The sequence below is a fragment of the Syngnathus leptorhynchus genome, chromosome 14 (assembly GCF_054491065.1).
Source record: "Syngnathus leptorhynchus isolate UIUO chromosome 14, UIUO_Slep, whole genome shotgun sequence".
Lineage (NCBI taxonomy): Eukaryota > Metazoa > Chordata > Actinopteri > Syngnathiformes > Syngnathidae > Syngnathus > Syngnathus leptorhynchus.
Window position 1 is genome coordinate 7,998,535 of NC_141208.1, and position 21,655 is coordinate 8,020,189.

Genomic DNA, 21,655 nt, shown 5'->3' on the forward strand with positions numbered 1-21,655 from the left:
CAATGCGGACCAAACTCCAATACCAGTTGAACAGGAATAACCCCATATCAGGGGATTCGGTACTCCGTACTCCTGATGTACCTTAGAAGTCGAGGGACATGGCCAATCAAATTATCGTGATCATTGCCGTGAAACAATTGAAACTTTGTATGACAATTATGCCAAACCATGTCATACTTCATATGATGATTAAAGCAAGTACAAGTGTTATTTAAAAGCTGTGGGTGTTTTTGTGATAAGAACTATCTAAATAACTGTGCTACGTGAAAACAAGCAATGACACCTGCAGTAGTGTCAAATAATAAAACATAAAATTTTAAACAGGATTACCGACAGTGGAGAGTTGCCCTTAAAATATTTGTCAGTCACAAGAAGAGCTGCTCGGTCTATCATGTTGCAGGTTTAGAGTTCACAATGCATCATGCACAAGCACGCAACATACGCATATTGTTTATCTGTTTCGTACATGGGTTCCTTTTTATTGGTAGTAATTATTTTTTCATTTTCCTCCTCCACAGACATTATCCCTCTAAATCTAGGCATTTTAAATACAAATTTCTCATCTCACTGCTTTCCAATTTACTAAGCTGCTGGCTGCTTTGATTTCTGACATTCGGGCAACAGCAGGGGCTCATGATTACATTCCATAACCATATAATGTTCAACGCAGGCCAAACACAATCAAAAGGTTAGTGTGTTTTTCCTTGCTTCAGTTTGCGGAATTGAACATGCACATGGATTTGGTCCAAAAGCTGCTGCCAACCCAGTGATGCACTAGCAGCACCTAGTGGAATAAAATCCAACTGAAGTTACAAGAAAAAAAAAAACACCCAACTGAATATGTACTAGAAACCACAGAGAAATGAACTTTAGAATTTGAGATTACCGTTTTAGACATTGATCATGCACAACGATACTTGGTCATTTATTCTCAGAAAAAAACTGCATCTGGTCTGAAAAGCAATAGAAACAGAGACATGAATGCATAAGACAAGAAAGAAGCCTTTTGCTGGCAAAAAAAAAAAGGCTTTTATCCTTTTTCAAAAGTGGATGGTTGCATGTCTACTGATCTCTTTCCACTCTGTTTTTTCTCTCTCTCCTATCCAGCACAATGTGAAAGCATCGTGCAAGTAGGAGATATGACTCAAGTCTGTGCGATAGATGAACTGGTGTTCTCTCTTATTGGAGTGTGTGGGAAGAAGGAATGAATGGAGTGCTATTATGTGAATCAGAAAAGCTCTTAGCACCATCAGAGATGTACCATTCCACCAGATACAGCAATGTCTAGAAAAGCCCCAAAATCCATGACACACAGTATTGGACACTCACGTACACTCACACAGACGCACACAGAAATCAATGCCCCATGGTGGGTATCCTGCAGTTTAGAGAAGATTAGTTGCCAGACGTTATCATAAATTACTTTCCACACTTTGCTTCTGTGGTAGAAAATATGTCCAAATATTAACCGCAATGACTAGATGCTTAATCTTAACCATTACGCCAACAGAAATGGAGGACCATTGCTTTATCAGCTACAGAGCTGCTTATCTGCTGCCTGAAGCATATACCCTGCATTCCTTTGAGAGGAACTCAGCGGACCAAAATAAAAGGCTTATTTTATCACTTTTGGTTAGTTTCCTGTTTGAGTTCATGCGTTTCATCAAATAGAATTCTATGTCTTGGTGTCCGCATAGATAGAGTCAATCTGTTCCAATACAGAAGAATATATATAAAATACAATATTGTTACAAATACAAATATTATTGTATGTACTGCTGACTTTATCTTTGTCACACCAAAAAAAAAAAATACAATAAAATAGTTTTGGTCCAAGGAAAAAAAAACATGAAGGAATTGTTTCGCCAAACAATGGACGGATTTTGCCATAAACAAAAGTGACTGATCCCCCAGAGTCAAGAATGGTCATGCAAAATCTGTTACTGAGTGCCTCTGAGACTCTGCATTGTTACTGATCCGGTGATTTTAAATTATGATTAAGCAGTGATGGCTAGTTTATTGATTGAATTAAAGGGGACTGTTGGACCTTGGCAAAGGTATGCGCTTGACCGAGTGCCATTCTAGTTTGAAGAAGCGATCCATTTTCTGCTGCCGCTGCAGCTTTTATGTTGGGTGTCAGTAGGCTTTAACAAAAGTGCCTGTTGGTCAGATATCTTTAGAAACCTCTACTCCAGCATAAGGCAAATGAATGAATCTAAGGCTGTTCAGACATAAAGGCTGTGTACAAAGAAAAATAAAATTGCTGATTCAAAGATTATTAAAAGTGAGAGTTCTACCCACATGCCAAATACCACCACCATGACAAAGATGAAACTAATACCTACTGGATTTAATGCCTGCATCATAGCTTAAAAAAAAAAAAAGTAGTCTGATAGCAATTAGCATGTAGATGATTCACTTACTCTATACACTGTGTCTACAATGGCGCCAAAGCAAAAATAATCCTGAAGGACTTAAAATTTAAACAGCCAAAGTTGACCACAATCTGTTTTGTCATTGTGGTTTACTTCAAACTTGCTCTATTGTTTTTAATTACCCATAGGACCTAATTATAAATGAATTTGGGCATTTCTAATTGGCGTACAAGTGTACGCATCGTTAACAACAATACATATCTGTCGGCAAGCATTTCTTTGTTGCCACTCAACAAACCCGGTGAGGAACGTTTCGAGGGTGGGAGGATAGAACTTGCATGCATACAGCTAACTTTGAGACATTCCACATTCTTCTTTTATTATTGTTGGCATTTGGTGATCCTCATGAGAGATATTCACCAGGGACATGTACCTTTAAGAGAGTGGACTGGAGTTTTTTCAGGTTCCAAGGGGTGGCTGACCTTTTGTTGTCAAAACAGTTGTTTTGGACATGTTATGCCTTAGTTTCCTCATATGGTGATTGACTGTAACTACGGTGAACTTAGAGAGCAAAATTCTGACTAAAGTCTCAATTTTACGTGAAAGGTGGTTTCATTGTACTTTCACTTTCTTCTTGCTAATGTGATCCAGTAAATTAGCATATTGTATGGAATGTGTGCAATGAGTGAAAACTATCAGTATTTAGATGGAGAGCATAAGGCACACTTTTCATTTCACGAGACATGGCACACGGCACCATGCAAATGTTAGTCAGTCGGTCAGTCAGTCAGTTAGTTAGTTAACTTATTTTTGGTTGTTGATTGGTTGGACTGTCGGTCAGTCAGTTTGTTGGTTAAAACTTATTTTTGTTTAGCCAAAAAGATGTGGCTTTTTTTTTTTTTATCTCTGGAGTCATTTTATATGTTGTGGACTATTCATGAGTCAGAGTGCACTAAAACATGCAATATCATGCAAATGCAAATCAACATACTACGTGTGAGCTGGATTCTTGATGCCACTCACCCTCAATCAGACCTAATTTTCCTACACAACCTGACTGGTGAGAAGGTATCAGTCAAGTGGTCCCAGTGGCCTCATTGCAAGGTCCATTTTCTGCATGTTTATTTGGTCAAGGACAGGCTCATTCAGGATGCAGGTACACTCAGACATTGCATGACACAAGAGTGCACACGCACACACTGATGCAAACAAATGTGGCTTTGGCATGAATTTCTATTTTATATTGTTGGAACTCTTGTGTGGGAAACATCAAAAGGTCTTTTTTGCATGATTATTTGGCACCAGTAATAAAGGTGCTTTAACTACTGTATGAAGTCTGCACAGTTTGAAATTGTCATATTAATGCCCCCCAGTGGTTATATGAAAAAGAGCTCCATTTGATGCTGGTTGAAATGGATTCACTTAAATAAGCTTTTCAAACGCTCATAATGTGGTCATTTTTATTTCAGTGAGTTTTGAGATTTATAACACAAAATCCTAGGAAAAAATATTTTTCTTTTAAGGTAAAGTATTGTGCAAAGAACATTAAATGCACAAGATAAGAAAAGCTCTCATTCTTATAAAGTTGTTTCATTGGCTCTAAAACTGAAGTTGTATTCATCAATTAAACATTCTGTGTTTAAATACAACCAAACAATGTTCCGATCTTGTAATTAGAATAATGACAATGTATGCAAAACAGTATGTGGTCAAAGCTGTTTTGCTTCTGCCTCCAGAAATTCCACTCCAGAGACAAAGGGATATCAGAAATAATCTTGGGAATAACTAAATAAAATTTTCCGGAATAAGAGCAAACACAGTTTTGCATTGTAATCATGAAATCTAGATTATTACATTTTTTAAAAAGTGAAAGATATAAAAAAAATATATAAATAATATATGATTTATTTTGTTTCTTGAAGAAAGCGTTTTGGTTGACCTTAAATCAATTACATCATTCACACCTAATGTTACATAGCCTGGGGCTTAAGTTAGATGTTTTAAAAATACCAAATTCCTATTAATGTATACTATTTCCTTGTATACTATTTCCTTGTTTAGAAGAGATGATTCACTTTCGTAGTCCAAATTATTTCCTTGCGGGAACTGCATGGTGCTTTATTACATCCAAATATTTACAGTACCACTCCACCATTCTTCTTCTAAAAGTCTCCAAATGGAAGCAGTGCAGTAAATGCGGAAGTGCATTAATGCTTTGGAGATTTTCCAAGATACTATACAAAACACACATTTTATGTCAGTTCAGCTTTATTAATTCCCAATGTTTATTAACTCATTCCAAAAAGCTGGTAACCTTTGACTGTATCTCTCTAGTCAATAGTTTGGGGTTTTGAGGGGCTAGTTAAAAATATTAGCAACTCAATGAATCAGCATTACTATGTCATCCCTTGTGGTTTACCTTTAAAATGAAGGATTAGGATGGATTACCACTATTGTACACCCCCCCCCACACACACACACACACACACACACACATACATACACACAGCGGTTCAAAATGTTTTTACCAATGTCATTATAAACAAAGAAATTTTTGAAGCCTCATGTAGCTATACTCCAGTTGATCAACTTTGTTTATTGTGTCTATTTAGGTAACTCACCCTCTGAGGAATCAGAGGAGCATGACAAGGAGCCTCGGACTTTGACCTACCCCGCGTATATTGCCAGTTTGCTGGACGCAGGAGCCAAGCGGATGGCAGCCGGTGTCCGGATGGATTGCACCAGCCAGGGCCAGTGCCCTCGTTCTTGCCATCTCTGCCATATGAGTCCAAGGGCGACTCAAGGACGACAGCAGTCCGAGCCTGTCCTATTGCAAATCACCAAGGCAGCTCCCATCTATGAATTGGTGTCCAACAATGAGACATATCAGGTGCGTTGAAGATTGATTTTAGGTACATATGGATCCTCACCAAAGAGGAGAATAGGCCCTAATTAATTCCTCTTTCGAGATATTCATTATGTTTGTGCAGCCGAGAAACAAACAGAGCACATTTGATTAAGAATAAAATATTTGTGGTAAACAAAAATGTCAAGTACACTTGTGTGAAAGGGCATGTCACCAGCCAAGTGAGAATTTTCCAAAATCACAGAAGGATAGCAGACGAAGTCTGGCAGTGATTTTAGTTTATTTATTTTTATACATGTCCAGAGGCTTCTTTCAGTCTAGTGTGACAAAACGAGCAAATTTCTTGACACTTGTCTAGAGAATTAAACTCGCATAGTTTTGACGGTCCTGTCATTTGTGTACATTTCATGGACTAACTGGTCTTTCCCTTGCTGCTTCTCGTTCAGCTCATTCATGTGTGCCAGAGTGAAAGCTGTAGTTTAAAGCTAATCTGTGTCACTCTGATCAGTAAAAGCATCAATGTCAAATTTCTCCCAGTAAAAAAAGGGGGAACTAAAAAAAAAAAAAAAAAACTACAAAATGACTACAGCTAATTGCTACAATCTTCAGGCTTAAAAATTTCCACCAATTATAAGATTGATACAGCTAATCGCTGCAATCTTCAGGCTTAAACATTTCCACCAATTATAAGATTGATACATTGATGAGTTGTCCTTCAACTCTCAAAATCTCATTCAGAAATATGTTCCAGAAACTTCCTTCTTGAGTATCAGAGTTTACTCAACCAACATCACACCGAGCTTTGTTCTTGTGTTCCGACAACATCAATATTGTAGGTCGATACTCCAGCAAAAGTAAATGTCATGATAGTGCAGCGTATGCTCCTGGGGTGTCGGCATACTGGTATTGACAAAGGTTAACTGGAGGTTGTTGGTGTTATGCAGGGGGAAGAATAAATGCATAAAAAATATTTCTATTGAATTTAAAAAAGGGCCGTGTCACCATCATGAATCTTTCAAGAGAATCTCTGCGAAGGGATTTACAATCCATGGTTAAAGTGACGGTTGCTGTGATGTTTTACAATGAATGAAGGTGCCTAAGTGACATTTGAATTTAAAAAGCACATTAAATAGGAAGACATGACTGTACTTTTCTCAAGATGAGCATTTGAATGGAGATTTTAAACCAGAAACGATTGAAGGAATTCTCATTAATATATTATAAAAATTAAGTAAAAAATATATTATAAAAATTTGAAAAATATATATTGGTTTGCTGCATATAGTTGTCACGATGAGGCATGTTATAAAAAATCAATTTCATCAAAATAAGAGCAATACAGTCTGGAAATTGTTGATAAATGAAAAACGTTTGGATAATGTTCAGTGTATTACTTGCATTGTATACTTAATACCCAACAATATCAAGAATTAATTTTGTATAAAATTCAACTTCCCAATCATGCTTCTGTTTACACACTTAGCTTAAAGCTAATCTGTGTCACTCTGATCAGTAAAAGCATCAATGTCAAATTTCTCTCAGTAAAATAAACGTTTTGATAATGTTCAGTATATTACTTGCATTGTATACTTAATACCCAACAATATCAATAAATAATTTTGTATCAAATTCAACTTCCCAATCATGATTCTGTTTACACACTTGTCATTGTTTCTTTGCCTTTTCACAGGCTCTTCAAGAGGCAATGATGAGCATGCTGTGGTGTTCAGGGAGGGGTGACGTGATTGATGACTGGTGTCGGTGTGATTCCAGTGCCTTTGGCGCAGATGGACTCCCCACCTGCGCACCTCTTCCACAACCAATGTATGCTATCAATACATAGTAAACAATTTTAAACTATAAGTCCAATTCCTATTAAATGATCAAACTATTATTTTCTATTATATATTGACCTGCCATGGTACTACTGTGAGCACGGCAAAAGTATTAGAAGTGTGTAAGAGTGACAAATGAGGGTGTCAGTACCTCATGTCAATTTTTACACCAGAGTAAATTATCATTTCCTCCAGTCATATCTAACGGTCAATCATTTTTGATGTGTGACATTAAGAATGTACATAATTAGAATGAAATTCGTCAAATTGTATCCTAATCAATATGATTTTGTGGACAGAGTCACATCTTAAGTCAGCCTGAACAAATCATCTACAATTTTGAAACAGTCAAATTTGACCGGAACATGATGTAAGGGTCAAATGAATTGATGTATTTCAAGTAAGTTGAGAACTGGAGGGAAAAAAAAGGCATTTTAAGCTGCAAGAGCAAAGTTGGAATAACGTATCGTTCCTGTCGGCTTTCACTGAGTGTTCTTTTTTTGAGCTTTTGTGTGTCACTAAGAAGTCATGCTCATGATTTTTACTCTTGTTTCCAGGCTGAAACTATCTTACACTTATGAGCCAAGTAGCTCATTGCTCATCATGGAATGGAACCACACAGAGCCACCAATTGGTGTGCGGATCATTGATTACCTCATTAGCCAGGAGAAGGTGACTGAGAGGACCGACCACTCGAAAGTTGAGACAGGTATTTATTTAAACTTAGAACAGTTCACACTCTGAGACCTACTTATTTCAACTTTCTCCAGACTAGCTATTTCAATTTTACAGGGAAATAAATGCAAACTTTTTGGGGTGTATTTTTTATTTCTTCAACAGGCCATATTTCACAGTCAATTATCACATTTGTAAATAAAATGAGACAATATAATCAATTATTTTAATTTTTTTGGTGGTGTGATGGGATTTTTTTCCTCAAATAAGGTTTGGAAATACTGCAAGGTGCTGTAGTTTTTCAGAAATCCACAAGATGGTAGTCATTAGTAACAATATTAATTTTTTTCCTTTGACCGAAACTATTTTATAGTATTTTTTTTGTGTGACAAAGATAGTCATACAATAATATTGGTTCTCTCTCTCTCTCTCTCTCTCTCTCTCTCTCTCTCTCTCTCTCTCTCTCTCTCTCTCTCTTCTCTCTCTCTTTCTCTCTCTTTCTTTCTCTTTCTCTCTCTCTCTCTCTCTTTCTCTCTTTATATATATATATTTATGTATATTTATATAATATATATTGATATATTTATATAATATATATATATATATATATATATATATATATATATATATATATATATATATAATATATATAACATCTGGATATATATAATATTATATATATATATATATATATATTTATATAATATATATATTTATATAATATATATATATATATATATATGTATTTTTATATACTTTTTTTTATATATTTTTATAGATGTTTTATTTTTATTTTTTAATGTTTTTTTCTCCCCATACTACAAGTACACATTGTTGTCAATTGATTCCACAGATTCATAAATGCTTGGGTAGTTTGCTGTCAGTTGAAACCTTTTTGCGCCTCTCATTTTACGTCAGTTTATCTGCGCTTGCATTCAATGCATTATGCAGCGAGCTCTGCTGTAGGAGATGATTGATTACTTTTGGTGAACACACCCTGATGTGAACATAGAGGCAAAGGTGTCTGGTTGTGTGGATGCTCAAAGAGGGAAGCGAGGGGGTGAACAGACCACCAAGGAGTGGGGTGATACAGAGCAAAAAAAAATCAAAGACAGGCAAGATTGAAAAGGCCTCAAAGCACACTGAGCAGTATGGTTTTGATTTCAGCTGCGTTTCATCTCGGAACATCACACTTACATAAACCAATGGACATTTCCCCTCAAGTTCTCCTTTGCTGGGTTTCATTCTTTTGTGCTTTTTATGCTCCTCTCAAGCTTCCTCTAATCTCCTGATCCTCCTGTCCCATTGATTTCTCAAACGTTCTAAATGCTGGCATGTTTTTTTTATTTAGTTTCGCCTCTTTCTAACCTCTCTGTTGCTTACCACATGGTCGTTTTCTCAAAACTAACTCGTTTACCTTCAAGCATGAACTGTTCAAGCATGAACAGTAGGGTAAAAAAAGGTCGACCATAAAATTATACAATATACTGTACAATTAGTCATCAGTCAAAACTGATTCCACTAAACTAAATATAAAATAAAATGGGAATAACAATTATTAATAGTTTTTAGGGAAGATGCAGTGGATGAGGTACAAAAAAAAAATAATCATGTTTATTGTTGACATAATTTTTACAGATAAACCTATAAAATAAGCGTCAATGCTCAGCTCACTCAACTGTCCCTTTAAGCACAGACTTTTTATTATTTTATTACCATTTTGACACCACTAAAACTACTGGTTAAATTATGATAAAAGACACATTACACTGTCTGAAAACAGAATGTTTTGAAGTTTCATCGCAAAACTATTGGCTGTGACCAGTCATGAAATAGCTTAAAGCTTCAGTGTTGGACAGCTGCGTGTTTTGGATTATAACTGTTTGGGTTGTGCAAAACCCGGCAAGAGCTCCCTAATCTGTATAATTTCACTTGCAATTGATGGGGGTAGCCGAAACACTTCAGACACACTTCGAAAAGCTCATATCAGAGGAGTACATATGTGAGACGAACAAAAATGGGAAAGGGAAATGTGGAGAGAACAAAAGGAGAAAACACAAATGACTTCGTCACCATATATAAATCAAATGCAAAAAAAAAAAACATAAAACAGGCATGGCGACAACTGTTATCAATTGGTCCGGTGTAATATTATTGCCCTTCTCGGTGTAAAAAAAAAAAAAGATTTATGGTTCAGTGAAGTGGAAGTTCAACAGCTCACATATCAAACAGAATTTGCAAACATGAGCGCAGTCCGAAGCGTCATTCCATTGCTTTATGAAATATGTCTTTTATATCAACTTGAGCTCCCACTCTCCCATCACTTCCTTCCTTTAACAATATAAGAAAGGTAGACAACAAATTCCAGATGTTATTTAACAAACTGAGCTTCTATTTCCATTTGTATGTCTTTGTGTATGCATGTGCGTGCATTTACGTACATGTTGGTTTTTTTTTTATCAGCTCATCAGATCAACATGTCTACCTTAGCAATAATTCTTATTGAATTCAGTGCAAACCATGTGACAATACAGACCTCATCTTTCTTCATAAACTAAGTTGTTAATGTGTTTTAATAAAACCTTCCTATCCAGACAGTACCCTGCCCACACAGTCAGGAAAGATGTGCTTCAATTTCTGTTGACATGAGCTAATCCACAATTTAGTAGGGAAATCCTTTTAAAATCAACAATTTTTTTCTGACCTTAAATAAACAGCGCTTATAACCACTTTTAATTTTTCTGTTTGGAATTTTCAATCGCCCCTTCCAATTTCCCCCCTTAACTTGGCATTTGCTACTTTCTGTTTTCCATATCGAACAATCGTATGAATGCTGCTTATGAATACAGATTCCACTGCAAAAACAGATTTATCTTCAAAGCACAACTCCTTTCCGTTTAAAAGCAGGGAAAAACAGATTGACTTGAAGGGTCAACATGGGTGCACACACACACACACACACACACACACCGCCTGTCCAGGCCTGCACAACTGAACTGACAAAAGCAGGCGCAACTTCAAAAGGTGAGAGATCCCATAACTTCCATAAATCAGTCTCTTGGCAATCCTTGATTTTCCAACCAATCAGACTTGAAGAATGCAAGGGGTAAACATCTCCAGCTGAAGGACAAGTAAAACAGCATCTCAACTGCTTGTTATCTGTATGTTTCTTGCCCTTTGCATAAAAAAAATAGGTTTTTCCACTAAATACTAGCCTGAAAGAAGTATTACGCTTACCTGACAATTCAGATTGTGTTCTTATAGCACATTTGTGTGGTAACTAGTTTTAGAGGCTAACTTTCATAAGCTTCAGTTTCCTTCAACCCGTTCTCTGTATAGAACTTTTCATTCTTCACAACAGGTGGTTGTAAAGAAGAAGCCATTTTTCTTTTAAAGAACTGCTTTCAGTTGAAGAATAAATATTCTCAGTCATAAAATAAAATTAGTTTAGGACTGAGTTGTACGTTATTCAATATATTTTAACTTCAGTCATCACCTCTAATCGCCGTTAGAACCATAAAACTGTTGGGCATGATAAGTGGCTCGCTGGCTGTACCAAAGAATCGCTTCTATGCCTATAGCAATAAATTGGAAAAATCAGTTTAATATCATACTTTTACAACCATATTTATCCCCCAGATCAAACCATTGATGCCCAATCAGTTGCTATCAGAGATAAAAATCCAGTCTGTCTCTTGGAGATTTAGGCACTTTTTCTAGATAGACAAACTTTTCATTTCCCAAATGAGTCTTTCAGTGTCGTCTTTGGATAAGCTCCTGGGCTTGCAGTGCGAAACTAAATAAAGGTTCATATTTCTCACATTGTGGGTAAAGCAGCTTGTTACACCAAATGACGGAAAATATAGTTCACTATGTTTTGAACATTCTTGTTTGTCTTGCCAATAAGTTTATGTTACAATTTTATAGTACCTTCAAGGGACCCAAGGACTCGTAATTGTAACTCATGGAGGCAATTGAAATGCATCTACAGTTCAGGAGACATGCATGTGTTTTTGTCTTTCCTATTACTGAATGTAGATTTTGGTGAAGAAAATGTCCAGAGAAGCAACATCACAGATTACATTTTTCCTATTAGAAGGAATTGGCTTATTCCTGTTGACCAAAGTGCTTTATCCATCCATTTTCTGAACCGCTTTGTCCCCACGGAGGTCGCGGGCGTGCTGGAGCCTATCCCAGCCGTCATCGGACAGTAGGCGGGGGACACCCTGAACCAATCGCAGTGAAGTGCTTTACACATTTGAAAAAAAAAAAGTGCTTTACACATTTGAAAAAAAATTCAGAACATACACATTTATCATTTGGCCAAATATTTTATACATTTCCCAAATATGGAACAGCATTTATCAGTACCAAAATGCAGGTCTACATTATGCATGTCTGGTACTGTTTGGTCCTGATCCAAATTAGGACAGTTTGGCCATGTACTCTCTTTATAGTATTATAATTTGGGATTCATAATGGTTGCTGTATTGTAGAGTAATGATGATGCTGCAATAAAATACAATAACGTTTCTTTCAGGCTCATTTGTCAATCTGAGGTTTAGTCTTGTTATTCACACTGAGTATGTGTACACATAATAAAGAGACCACACACTTGGATGTATTGTGATGAAATGCATTCAGTTTTTATTTAGATGAGAATCTCCATAAAATATGAATCTTGAACAATGGGATTTATCCACCTACTGTTTATATAGAATCAAGAGCTTGCCAAGAAACCAACTATAAAATGTTCTGCAAGTTTCAATACCGTTATTCCTGCAATGCATTAACGTACTCGAGAAATGTTTTTGTTTTCTCTGTATGATTTTTTTATTCCCCTGGTGTTGAGGTTTGCCTATAAATGCCATGGCAGCACATTGTGTTGTTCACTGGATTACAGGTCTTCTTTGATTGAAGCACACTGTGCTCTGCATTGTGTTCCTCTGACCACCCACATGAAGCTTTCATCTCGGTATGACAGTGCTCAGTGGGGTTCCTCATATTGTTTCATTGAGCTGCTCACTGTTTTTCAGCTACTTCAGACTGACAGAAATGAAGGCATATGTTATGAATGGCAACATTTCAAATGAGCCAGAGAAAATGTGCTTGTGGTTATTCTTATTCATTAAGACATTGAAACCCATTGCAAGTGGACTGCTCTGTTTGTTTGTTTCGCCTCAACACTTTATGGCATAAATAGTTGCATTTTCCACACCAACTCGAGTTTGTGCAGTCCTAACCAAGCGTTATTGAATGAACTGATGAAGGCTTCTCGAGAGGCGAAATGTCAGAACAGTCTAGTTGCGATCGATCGGTGCCCTGAGAAAGCCGAAAGAAAAGTTCATGTGTCAAATTTATTTTTGTCCAATCACATTTCAACTTTTATGTGTTTCCAGGTAAATGTAACATGCCCAAGGCCTTCAGAATTCAGAGTGCTGCCGTTGAACACACATGCACTCACAGATATGCACACACACAGTTGAAGCCTTTGGCTCAAACTGGTGTCGGCATTTTGCCATCCTCTGATTGGTTCAATAGTCATGTTTACTGCAATGATTTGTCTAATATGCTCACTAAAGATTGATTTACAGAGGAGAATGATGTCATCAGATATATTTCCTCACGGAGCCGCGGGCGTGCCGAAGCCTATCCCAGCTGAATCTGAATTGGTTGCCAGGCAATCACAAGGGAAAAGCATTGACACTCACAATAATTTGAAGTGGTCAGTCGGTCTACCGTGCATGTTTTTTTGGAATGTGGGACGAGGAAACTCTCACAAATACGTGGAGAACATGCAAACTCCACACAGGAATCAAACCCACAACCTCTGCACTGTGAGGCGGACGTACTAACCAGTGGTGCACCGTGCCGCGCCATGTCAGCTATAATTCAAAATTAATTTAAAACAGTTTGACTTATCATGACTCACAACTTTTATGTGACCCCCGTATCAATTAATGCCACAGGAACTGAAATTCAACAGTTTAACAGCTTTGACAAAAACGTTTGTATTGTTGAAATCACGTCTGTTTCTGTGCTTCAGAAACGCTCCTGAGTTTCGTGGATGATATCTTGTCTGGCGCCAGGTCTCCATGTGTGATGTTAGGAGACATTCCAAACCTGCTGTCCTCCTCGGTCAGCATGATCGTCCGCTGTCTGGAGCCTGACACCACATATATGTAAGCTACTCCCTCCTTTTTGTGATCGAGAATGCTCCAAAAATGAAAATCACAGGTGAATTACGTACATCCTGGACTGATTAGCATTCAATCACATGGCACAACCATTCATACTTGAATACTGTACATGTTGTACCTAAGGTTTTGGAATGTGGAAGAAAGCTGAAGTACTTGGCGAAAAAATCCACAAGTCTAGAAAACACAAGTCTACGCACTACGATCCGAGAGCAAATCCAAATTGATGCATAAGAAGAGGTGCCATCAGGGATTACTCTGGGTCATTAGAATCGTCAATTCCTTTTTTACCCCTGGTGGCCTTTTGGTTGTATTAAAGATTGAAAGTTTCAGATGCGGAGTGTGAATATTCAATTTGAATTTAATAATGACCAAATGACCTGTGTTGGCTTTGGCATCCATTGGCAGATTCTCAAGACTCAGATCAGTTTATTTTTATGTAACTCTGGATTTATTAAATTGTGTTGAAAATGAGGATAATGAAAGTAAAAGTATCAAGAATGAGGACATGAGCCTTGGGATCATTGGTGTATTTGCAAATTGCTCATGCCATTTAGCAAGATACATTACAGTAATTTGGGTTCATTTTAGCAATTCAGAAATTACTTCAAAATGGTCTTTTAATGTTCCATTCCCACAAATAGGTGGGAATATAATTCCATATTAATAACAAGGTGATTTTATCAAAAGAGAGATGTTAATGAGTCATGAAAAAATGATTTATTCCATTAAACATTTACACCACATGGGAATTTACTATCATTAGATGACCAAGACACTGCATATGCTTTTCTCAGTCTGCACGCACATGACGGACTCTCACTTTCTCAGTACACATGCTCACACTTAGCCCACAGACAACTTGCCTGGAGTGAAGTAATACACACATCTCAAAGAGGAAATGAGATGGCGTTTGGGGAGAAGCTGAGGAACGAGTGAGAAAAAGATTGAGAGGCAGAGAAACATAATCGAAGAAAATCAGAATACAAGGAATGTTTTGATGTATTGTATTTAGTCTGTTTCAAAGCTCCTCACGTCCTTCAAATCCAAGCAAGGGCAGGGCTACTGCACGCTCTAGTCTGTCTGGCAGCTCATTGTCATTTCGCCAAGGCCCTGTTTCTCTCCCCTTATATTTTCGAGGGCCCATCCAAATATGGTCTTGTTACAGGAACATTTTGTGTGAGAGGCACAGTAAACACAAGCACATGTTTTAATGATGAAAGTGATGAAACCCATTGATCCAAAGTTATTCTTTCAGAGTTTCTATGATCCTTTCTCAGGTCTTTGTCTTTAGTTGTGGATGCTATGAGCATTTTAGCCACTGGATGGAGATATAATTCAGAACAATTTGACTTATTTGTGCCTTCCATCCAGAGCATTGATTGAGATGCAGCATAAATAGGTTATCAGATTGTGTGTTTATCCATCTAGGTTCCGGCTTTGGGCAGTTGACAACACTGGGCGTCGCTCCAGTCCAAGTGAGGTCACTATTAAAACTCCATGCCTAACTGTGGATGACGTCAAGGCTCAAGGTGAGGAAAGAGACATGAGATAAAGTCACGTCTCACTTGGAGGCACAGGTGCCTTGTTGAGTTTCATGAGGGTGTCAGTTTTTATCACGTGTATGCCGAGAGTGGAATAAAAATCCATTCAGTTACTTTTCATGAACTGTGTATCAATATGGGTTGGACAAGTGTATTCAAGTGTTATTAGTCAGTCTGGGATTACTTGTTCCAGAAAAAACATGGACATTGGGGTGGTTCGTCCTAATTTGTCATGTTCTGTGGCTGATTTACAGTACAAACATTATCTTTGTTGATTATGAACGATGTTAGTCCGCACGGTTCAACAGTTAGCCTGCTGTTGATTTGCTGATTTAACCGAGCTATTTCAAAATACGCCAGCCACTGAATTATTGTACTTTCAGACCATGCTGTTGTCATTTTTATTCCCTAGAAATGATGTGTTTCAAAATGCAAATCCTAAATTGGACTGCATTTGTATTTTTCTTGAACAGACTATTGGCATCCAAAAATAAGCATATATCTTGATTGTGGCAAGTGTGTCCAATGAAAAGGGTGGAATAACAGTTTTGTCAGGAAATCTTTCTAACTTTCCAAAAGGTTTTCTCAATGGTCTGACAGTTGTCATTTTCATCATTGTGTTGCCTGGGAAACTGTATCCATTTGTTGTCCCCCTCCAGAAATAGCTGATAAAATCTACAACCTGTTTAATGGCTACACTAGCGGGAAGGAGCAGCAAACAGCATATAACACTCTGATGGACCTTGGTGCTCCAGCGCTGCATCGAGTTCTCTACCACTACAACCAGCGATATGAGAGCTTTGGAGAATTTACCTGGAGGTGTGAAGATGAGCTTGGACCCAGGTAAAATCTATGTGATCTGCACGCATTGATGTGGAGTTGTGCTTATCACAGAAACATGATCTGTTATCCACTAGAATAGAGACACCTCTCCACAGAGCAGCAACAGAAGCATATCTCCATATTAACACCCAATGCAAAAAAATGGGAAGTCATGCTGGAACTGAATTATTTTTATTCAGCAGTCTTGTGATTTTGTTTGTATTATTTTCATTATAAAATAAAGCAGTTGCTCAATAACATTCCAGAGGCTGAAAAGTTGCCTGAGGAATAGAGGAAAGGTGTGCTGCTGATGTCCAACTTTAAAAAGAAGAGGAAATCTGCAGAGGTGTGGGAAGTATAGAGGGAGAAAGTCCATGAGCCACACAATGAAGCTATAAAGAGTAGTGGAGGCCAGATTTTGACATCTGCAGTAAGAACAGGAAGCGGGTGGAGTAAATTAACATTTATAAAGGTGGAAACATGTACTGGAAATGAGAATAGATTAGCCAAAGTGAAATAGATTATATGTGGATGAATGAGAGGAGTGTGGGGAAGCATGGACAGGGGAAAGAGATAGTGAGGGTGGAGGACGGACGGACGAATTTCTTCTTTATCGGTTCACTGCTTCTGTTTCTTACCCCCAAGTCATGTCATGTTTATTTTCATTTTGATGCTTTGCTTCTCGTTCTGTTGTACTTTTTTTTTTCAAAAATGTTTCTATTTTTATTCATCCATGCTCCTTCATTTCCTTTTTTCATGAATATTTTTTGAGCTGTTCCCCAATCTTGCCTCCCTGATTCCTGTTTGTCACATTGAGCGATTATGATGAGTTTACGGTATAAGAAAAAAAAAAGGAAATCCAGATTATGATGGAGAAAGACAGAAAACTTGGATTTGGGTTTTGGCGTTGTATCTATAACGATTATCTTTTTATTATGTTTGATCAGAATTATGACTCAGATGCTTTCCACAGATGGTCATGGCACATTGGTCTGAGAAACACAGTAGTTGGAACCACACATTTTCCAAGTTTAAAAAAAAAAAAAAATGTTGATATGCAAAACATGAAGATAAAATAAAATTTTACAGGTTTGTAGCTGAGTTCGTAAGAACGTTTTTAAATAGCGGACTGTCACGATGATATGTTTGAAGTGGTCATATTATTTTTTATGTGTCAGATCTTTCTCTCATCATCTCTCAAATTCCAATAAAAAAGTTCTCATGTATACATAGACACAAAGCCCAGCTAAAAGAAAATTACCTAGCTTCCTTGTCACAAACAATAAGCACTAATCAAAATTGATTTTCATTACATCATCAGATCACTGATAATAAGAACCCATGTGGGGGTCTCTGACTCAGTATCAGCTCATATGAGCCAAGTATGCAATACTGGGAAATAAATGAATGATCAAATATGCCTTCATCTTCAACAGCAGATATTTGGACATGTTGTTTTTAGACTCCTATCGACTCACAATGACGAGACTGTTTGGCTTTCATTGAGGGACATTTTTGTTCCTTTTGATGCTTGATGTTTTAACTAAAACCATAAACTCACCAAAAGTCTGTCCATCCAAGTCTTGACATTTTTTCTCCCTGGGGCCAGACCTTGTCATCACTATGAACGTACCCATTATTTAAGGCACACCACTTGGCTGTTTCCTCCGAAATTCAAGATGCTTTGGCAAATACAAAAGAATAGCTTATTTCCTCACTCTTTTTGTCTATGTCCACAGTTGGACCTCTTTTCCCTCCATGTTCTTTTTGTTTTTGATGACAGATTCTAATCAGAGTAGTGCCTGCAATATTTAGTATTGTTATGATTGGACCTCCTCTCAGGACATTTTCATTTCAGTAGACAATAATATTTTACAGACAAGAAAACGACGAGTTCAGGAAAAGGGTCTTTTCCAATTCTATGCAAACGGTGGCTAGGCGAATGAAATTTTTTCATGCATATCAGATTATGGATCAAATTTAATTATTATCATCTTCCGAGAAAAACAGAAACATGTTTACTGACATCACAAACATGCAAACGGCTCAGTCTTCTGCATTAATGTGAATACCACGTTTTTTTGGTCTTATTGGTTCCAACAGGAAAGCTGGTCTGATCCTCTCACAGTTAAATGAACTTTCCCCATGGTGTAAAGGCCTCCTCCAGGAATCCAAGATTGGCCTTCGCAGGATGTCTCTCAAGTTCCTTTCCTGTCGCTACACTGACACCAAGACCTTTGAAATTAACTGGGCAGGTATGGGCCAGGACGTACACAAAGCATGTGATGAGCAAATACTCACTGTCATGTATAATGACTATGGTGAGCCCAAGGAAATCTAAATATACAGCAGTGTGTTCATAATAATAGTAGTGCTATGTGACTAAAAGGATTAGGCCAGGTTTTGAGTTTATATTTTATGGTTACATGGGAAACAAGGTATACAAAGGGGCAAAACATTATTGCCTGTTCATTTACATTGTAGAAAACACATTTTTGTCGTGGGCCACATCATAGTCATAAGTTTCCCTCGGAGGACCTGTTCAAATATTTTACAAAGGCGAATGCTAATAAAAATACCGTTCAATATCTTTAGTTTTTTTTTAAAGTGAAGACAATTTATGATTTTAGTAATGACACAAAGTCAGTGCAAAATTTCTCTCGCGGGCCACATCAAATGATGTGATGGGCCGTATCTGGGCCCCCGGGCCTTGAATTTGACACATATGATCTCCAATGCTTTAAAATGGACAAAAAAAAAAACAGAGATGCCTGGAAGGAAATGGAAAACACTACTGTTAGAGTGGTGCTCACTCTAACTTATTTGCAAGAACCACACGGGAGACAGTATGCCCTTTTAGCATTTGCAAGTGGAGAAAACATTCATCACTGTGCATACAGCGATGTTCGAACGAAATCTGACTTTCGTCTGTTGCAAGAGAGTATTTATTGAGAGAAAGCAGGGTGGGGGTGAGAGTGGACAGGTTTGGTGAACCCCCGGCCTCTGGTCAAATCAGAGCAGGGAGTGTTTTTCGACATTGGGGAAAACAGAACAACTTTGATTGCTTCCTCTGCAACTGGTCAATCAAGCAGAGGATGCAACCACTTTATTTTACTGCGTTGTGAGAGCAGGACAAGTTTGGTTAATCGTTATAGTCTACATTCCAACATAATCATAGGATCAAAATAATCTATCAACCCTAACAACTACTATATACACTACTAATATTCTGAACACAACTGTATACAACCCACTCTTGCTTTTTGTCAGGTCTAAAATAATGACAGTTTTACATGTAAGTGTGCACAATTAAAACATCAGAGCAAGCTTGTTTAGTTGATGTATTTCCAACTCTTTTGTGGCAGTTGATCAGAAACAAATCAAAGGTCAAAGTATAGTTACTAAGCATCTTTGTTCTAATGTCATTTCACCAACTGAAGCCTTGCAACTTTATTGTTCGTCACTGTGTTTTGTTTTGTTAGTGATATACTATATGAAAAGATGTTTTACATGTGCTGATGCACTTTTTAATGTCACCAACTGTATAGGTTTAAAGATAAATATTGTATACTATAAGCCTGTACAATGAAACAAAAACTTTATTGTCACAAAAGTGTGAAACAAAAAAGTTACCTTTAACTTAGCCTTGCATCATTTAGTTGTTTTGCTGTTATACACAGTGCATCTACTCTGGCTAGCATCATGTGACTGTTGCAAATAGTGACAGTTAAGGAAGTTCTATGAACAAATCAGCTCTTCAAGCAGATATATGTATTTTTGAATATTTCACTCACACTTTTATTTTTAGATTAATCAGAGTGTAAAGCAAAAATAAATGGTGGCGTTTTGTGTAGGTCAGATGTGATGGGATTTTTTTTTTATATCCCTTGTCGTATTTTTTTGTTTAAATAATCTTTGATTTCCTTTTATTGTTTGTAAAATAATTCGGGTTGGAAATGCCCAGGATGCCTATTTTCAAGTTAGTTAATAACTCCTGAAAGATTATATACATTATGTAAATAAGCTTTGCTCTAACTGGATAGCTGTTCTCCTTAATTTGAAGATGGAAAACGGCTTTTAATTTCTAATTTCTTCTAATAAACCATAAAGAAAAATGATGTAACGAACAACTAAGTAGCTTGGTGCGACAGGAAAATTGTCGGATGTAAACAAAAAGAGGGCCTCAGCTATTTAAACTCAGTCAGTTCCCATTTACTTGAATGCACAAGACATTCCATTTCTCGCCCGCATTTTATTTTTGGTGACAGTTATTGCAAGCTTTGTTATTTCCTCCAAACGTGGTTTCAAAATTATAAACTGTGAAGTATTGTTGTAGAACATAATCCACTGTGTTTATTGTATGCTCTAATTGCATAGTTTGACGGCAGCCGGCTGTGTCTCACTTGCTTATAACCCATGAAAGGAAATTCATATATCTGACAGACCTGCACAAAACAGAATGAGATTACATTAATCCAATCCTTGGCTTTGAATAAAGAAAAAAAATCTTTCTAACCCGAAAATGTATTTTAAGCATGTGAGAACAAACATTAGATTTTGATAGTTGGGGACTTTTAAACCATTTAGAGTTTTTACATTTACAGTTTTCTCTTCAGTCCACTTCATTTGTTATTTTGAAGAAAGTTTCTCATTGAAATGTTGTTAAAAATGTTTATTATATGCAATTTGTTTTGTAGATGTAACCTTGTACTCTGCAAGCAGGTCCCATTTTTCACGCAGGGGAGGAGAAGATGTTAAAATAAATGGAGTGCCATAATCTTAAATTTAGAATAAAAGAAAAATAAATTGGAGTGCATAATTGAAAACTCACTCTGCTATCATAAATGTAACTATTGCAACTTTGAGGAGAAAGAGATATGGAGCTCGGCATAGCTGCAGTGAGGTGAATGAGGGCGGGCGGGACACAGCGGAAATAAAACACTTCTCAAATGTTTATTTGTAATTATAACTTCATACAGGCATCTGTAACCTACTGCTATCATTTGCATACACATATAATTTAAAGATATGTCCATTTTGACATACAATTTGTCTGCACTGCAACAAAACATAAGAAAGCCAGTGAAAAGTTGGAGCTATAAATTTACTGGAACAAATGGGCCAAAGTGGTCTCTTTTCAGCAGGGTCCATGCCAAAGTGTCAACAATTAATATTAATTGGCAGTCTGATAGTTGTTGGCCATACGGTGGTAAATAAAGTCAACAGACCTTAGAGAGCCACCAGCTCAACAGTACCCCATTTCATTTTAATACTGCAAAAATGAAATAACTTTTGCTCTCATCAGAGACATTAACTGTATTTGAAATTAACCTTGTTGAAT

General features: G+C 37.0%; 1 protein-coding gene across 1 annotated transcript in view; it reads left to right on the forward strand.

Moving 5' to 3' along the window:
* The window catches only part of astn1 (astrotactin 1), a 130,444-nt gene extending 110,820 nt beyond the window's left edge, over nt 1–19,624 (forward strand). The window contains exons 18-24 of the mRNA XM_085930295.1: nt 4,988–5,265; nt 6,932–7,065; nt 7,634–7,785; nt 13,798–13,933; nt 15,380–15,480; nt 16,152–16,335; nt 18,418–19,624. Of these exons, the coding sequence (XP_085786421.1) occupies nt 4,988–5,265; nt 6,932–7,065; nt 7,634–7,785; nt 13,798–13,933; nt 15,380–15,480; nt 16,152–16,335; nt 18,418–18,655 (1,223 nt within the window). The 3' untranslated portion in view covers nt 18,656–19,624. The remainder of the gene's footprint in view (nt 1–4,987; nt 5,266–6,931; nt 7,066–7,633; nt 7,786–13,797; nt 13,934–15,379; nt 15,481–16,151; nt 16,336–18,417) is intronic.
* The last annotated feature ends 2,031 nt before the right edge of the window (nt 19,625–21,655 follow it).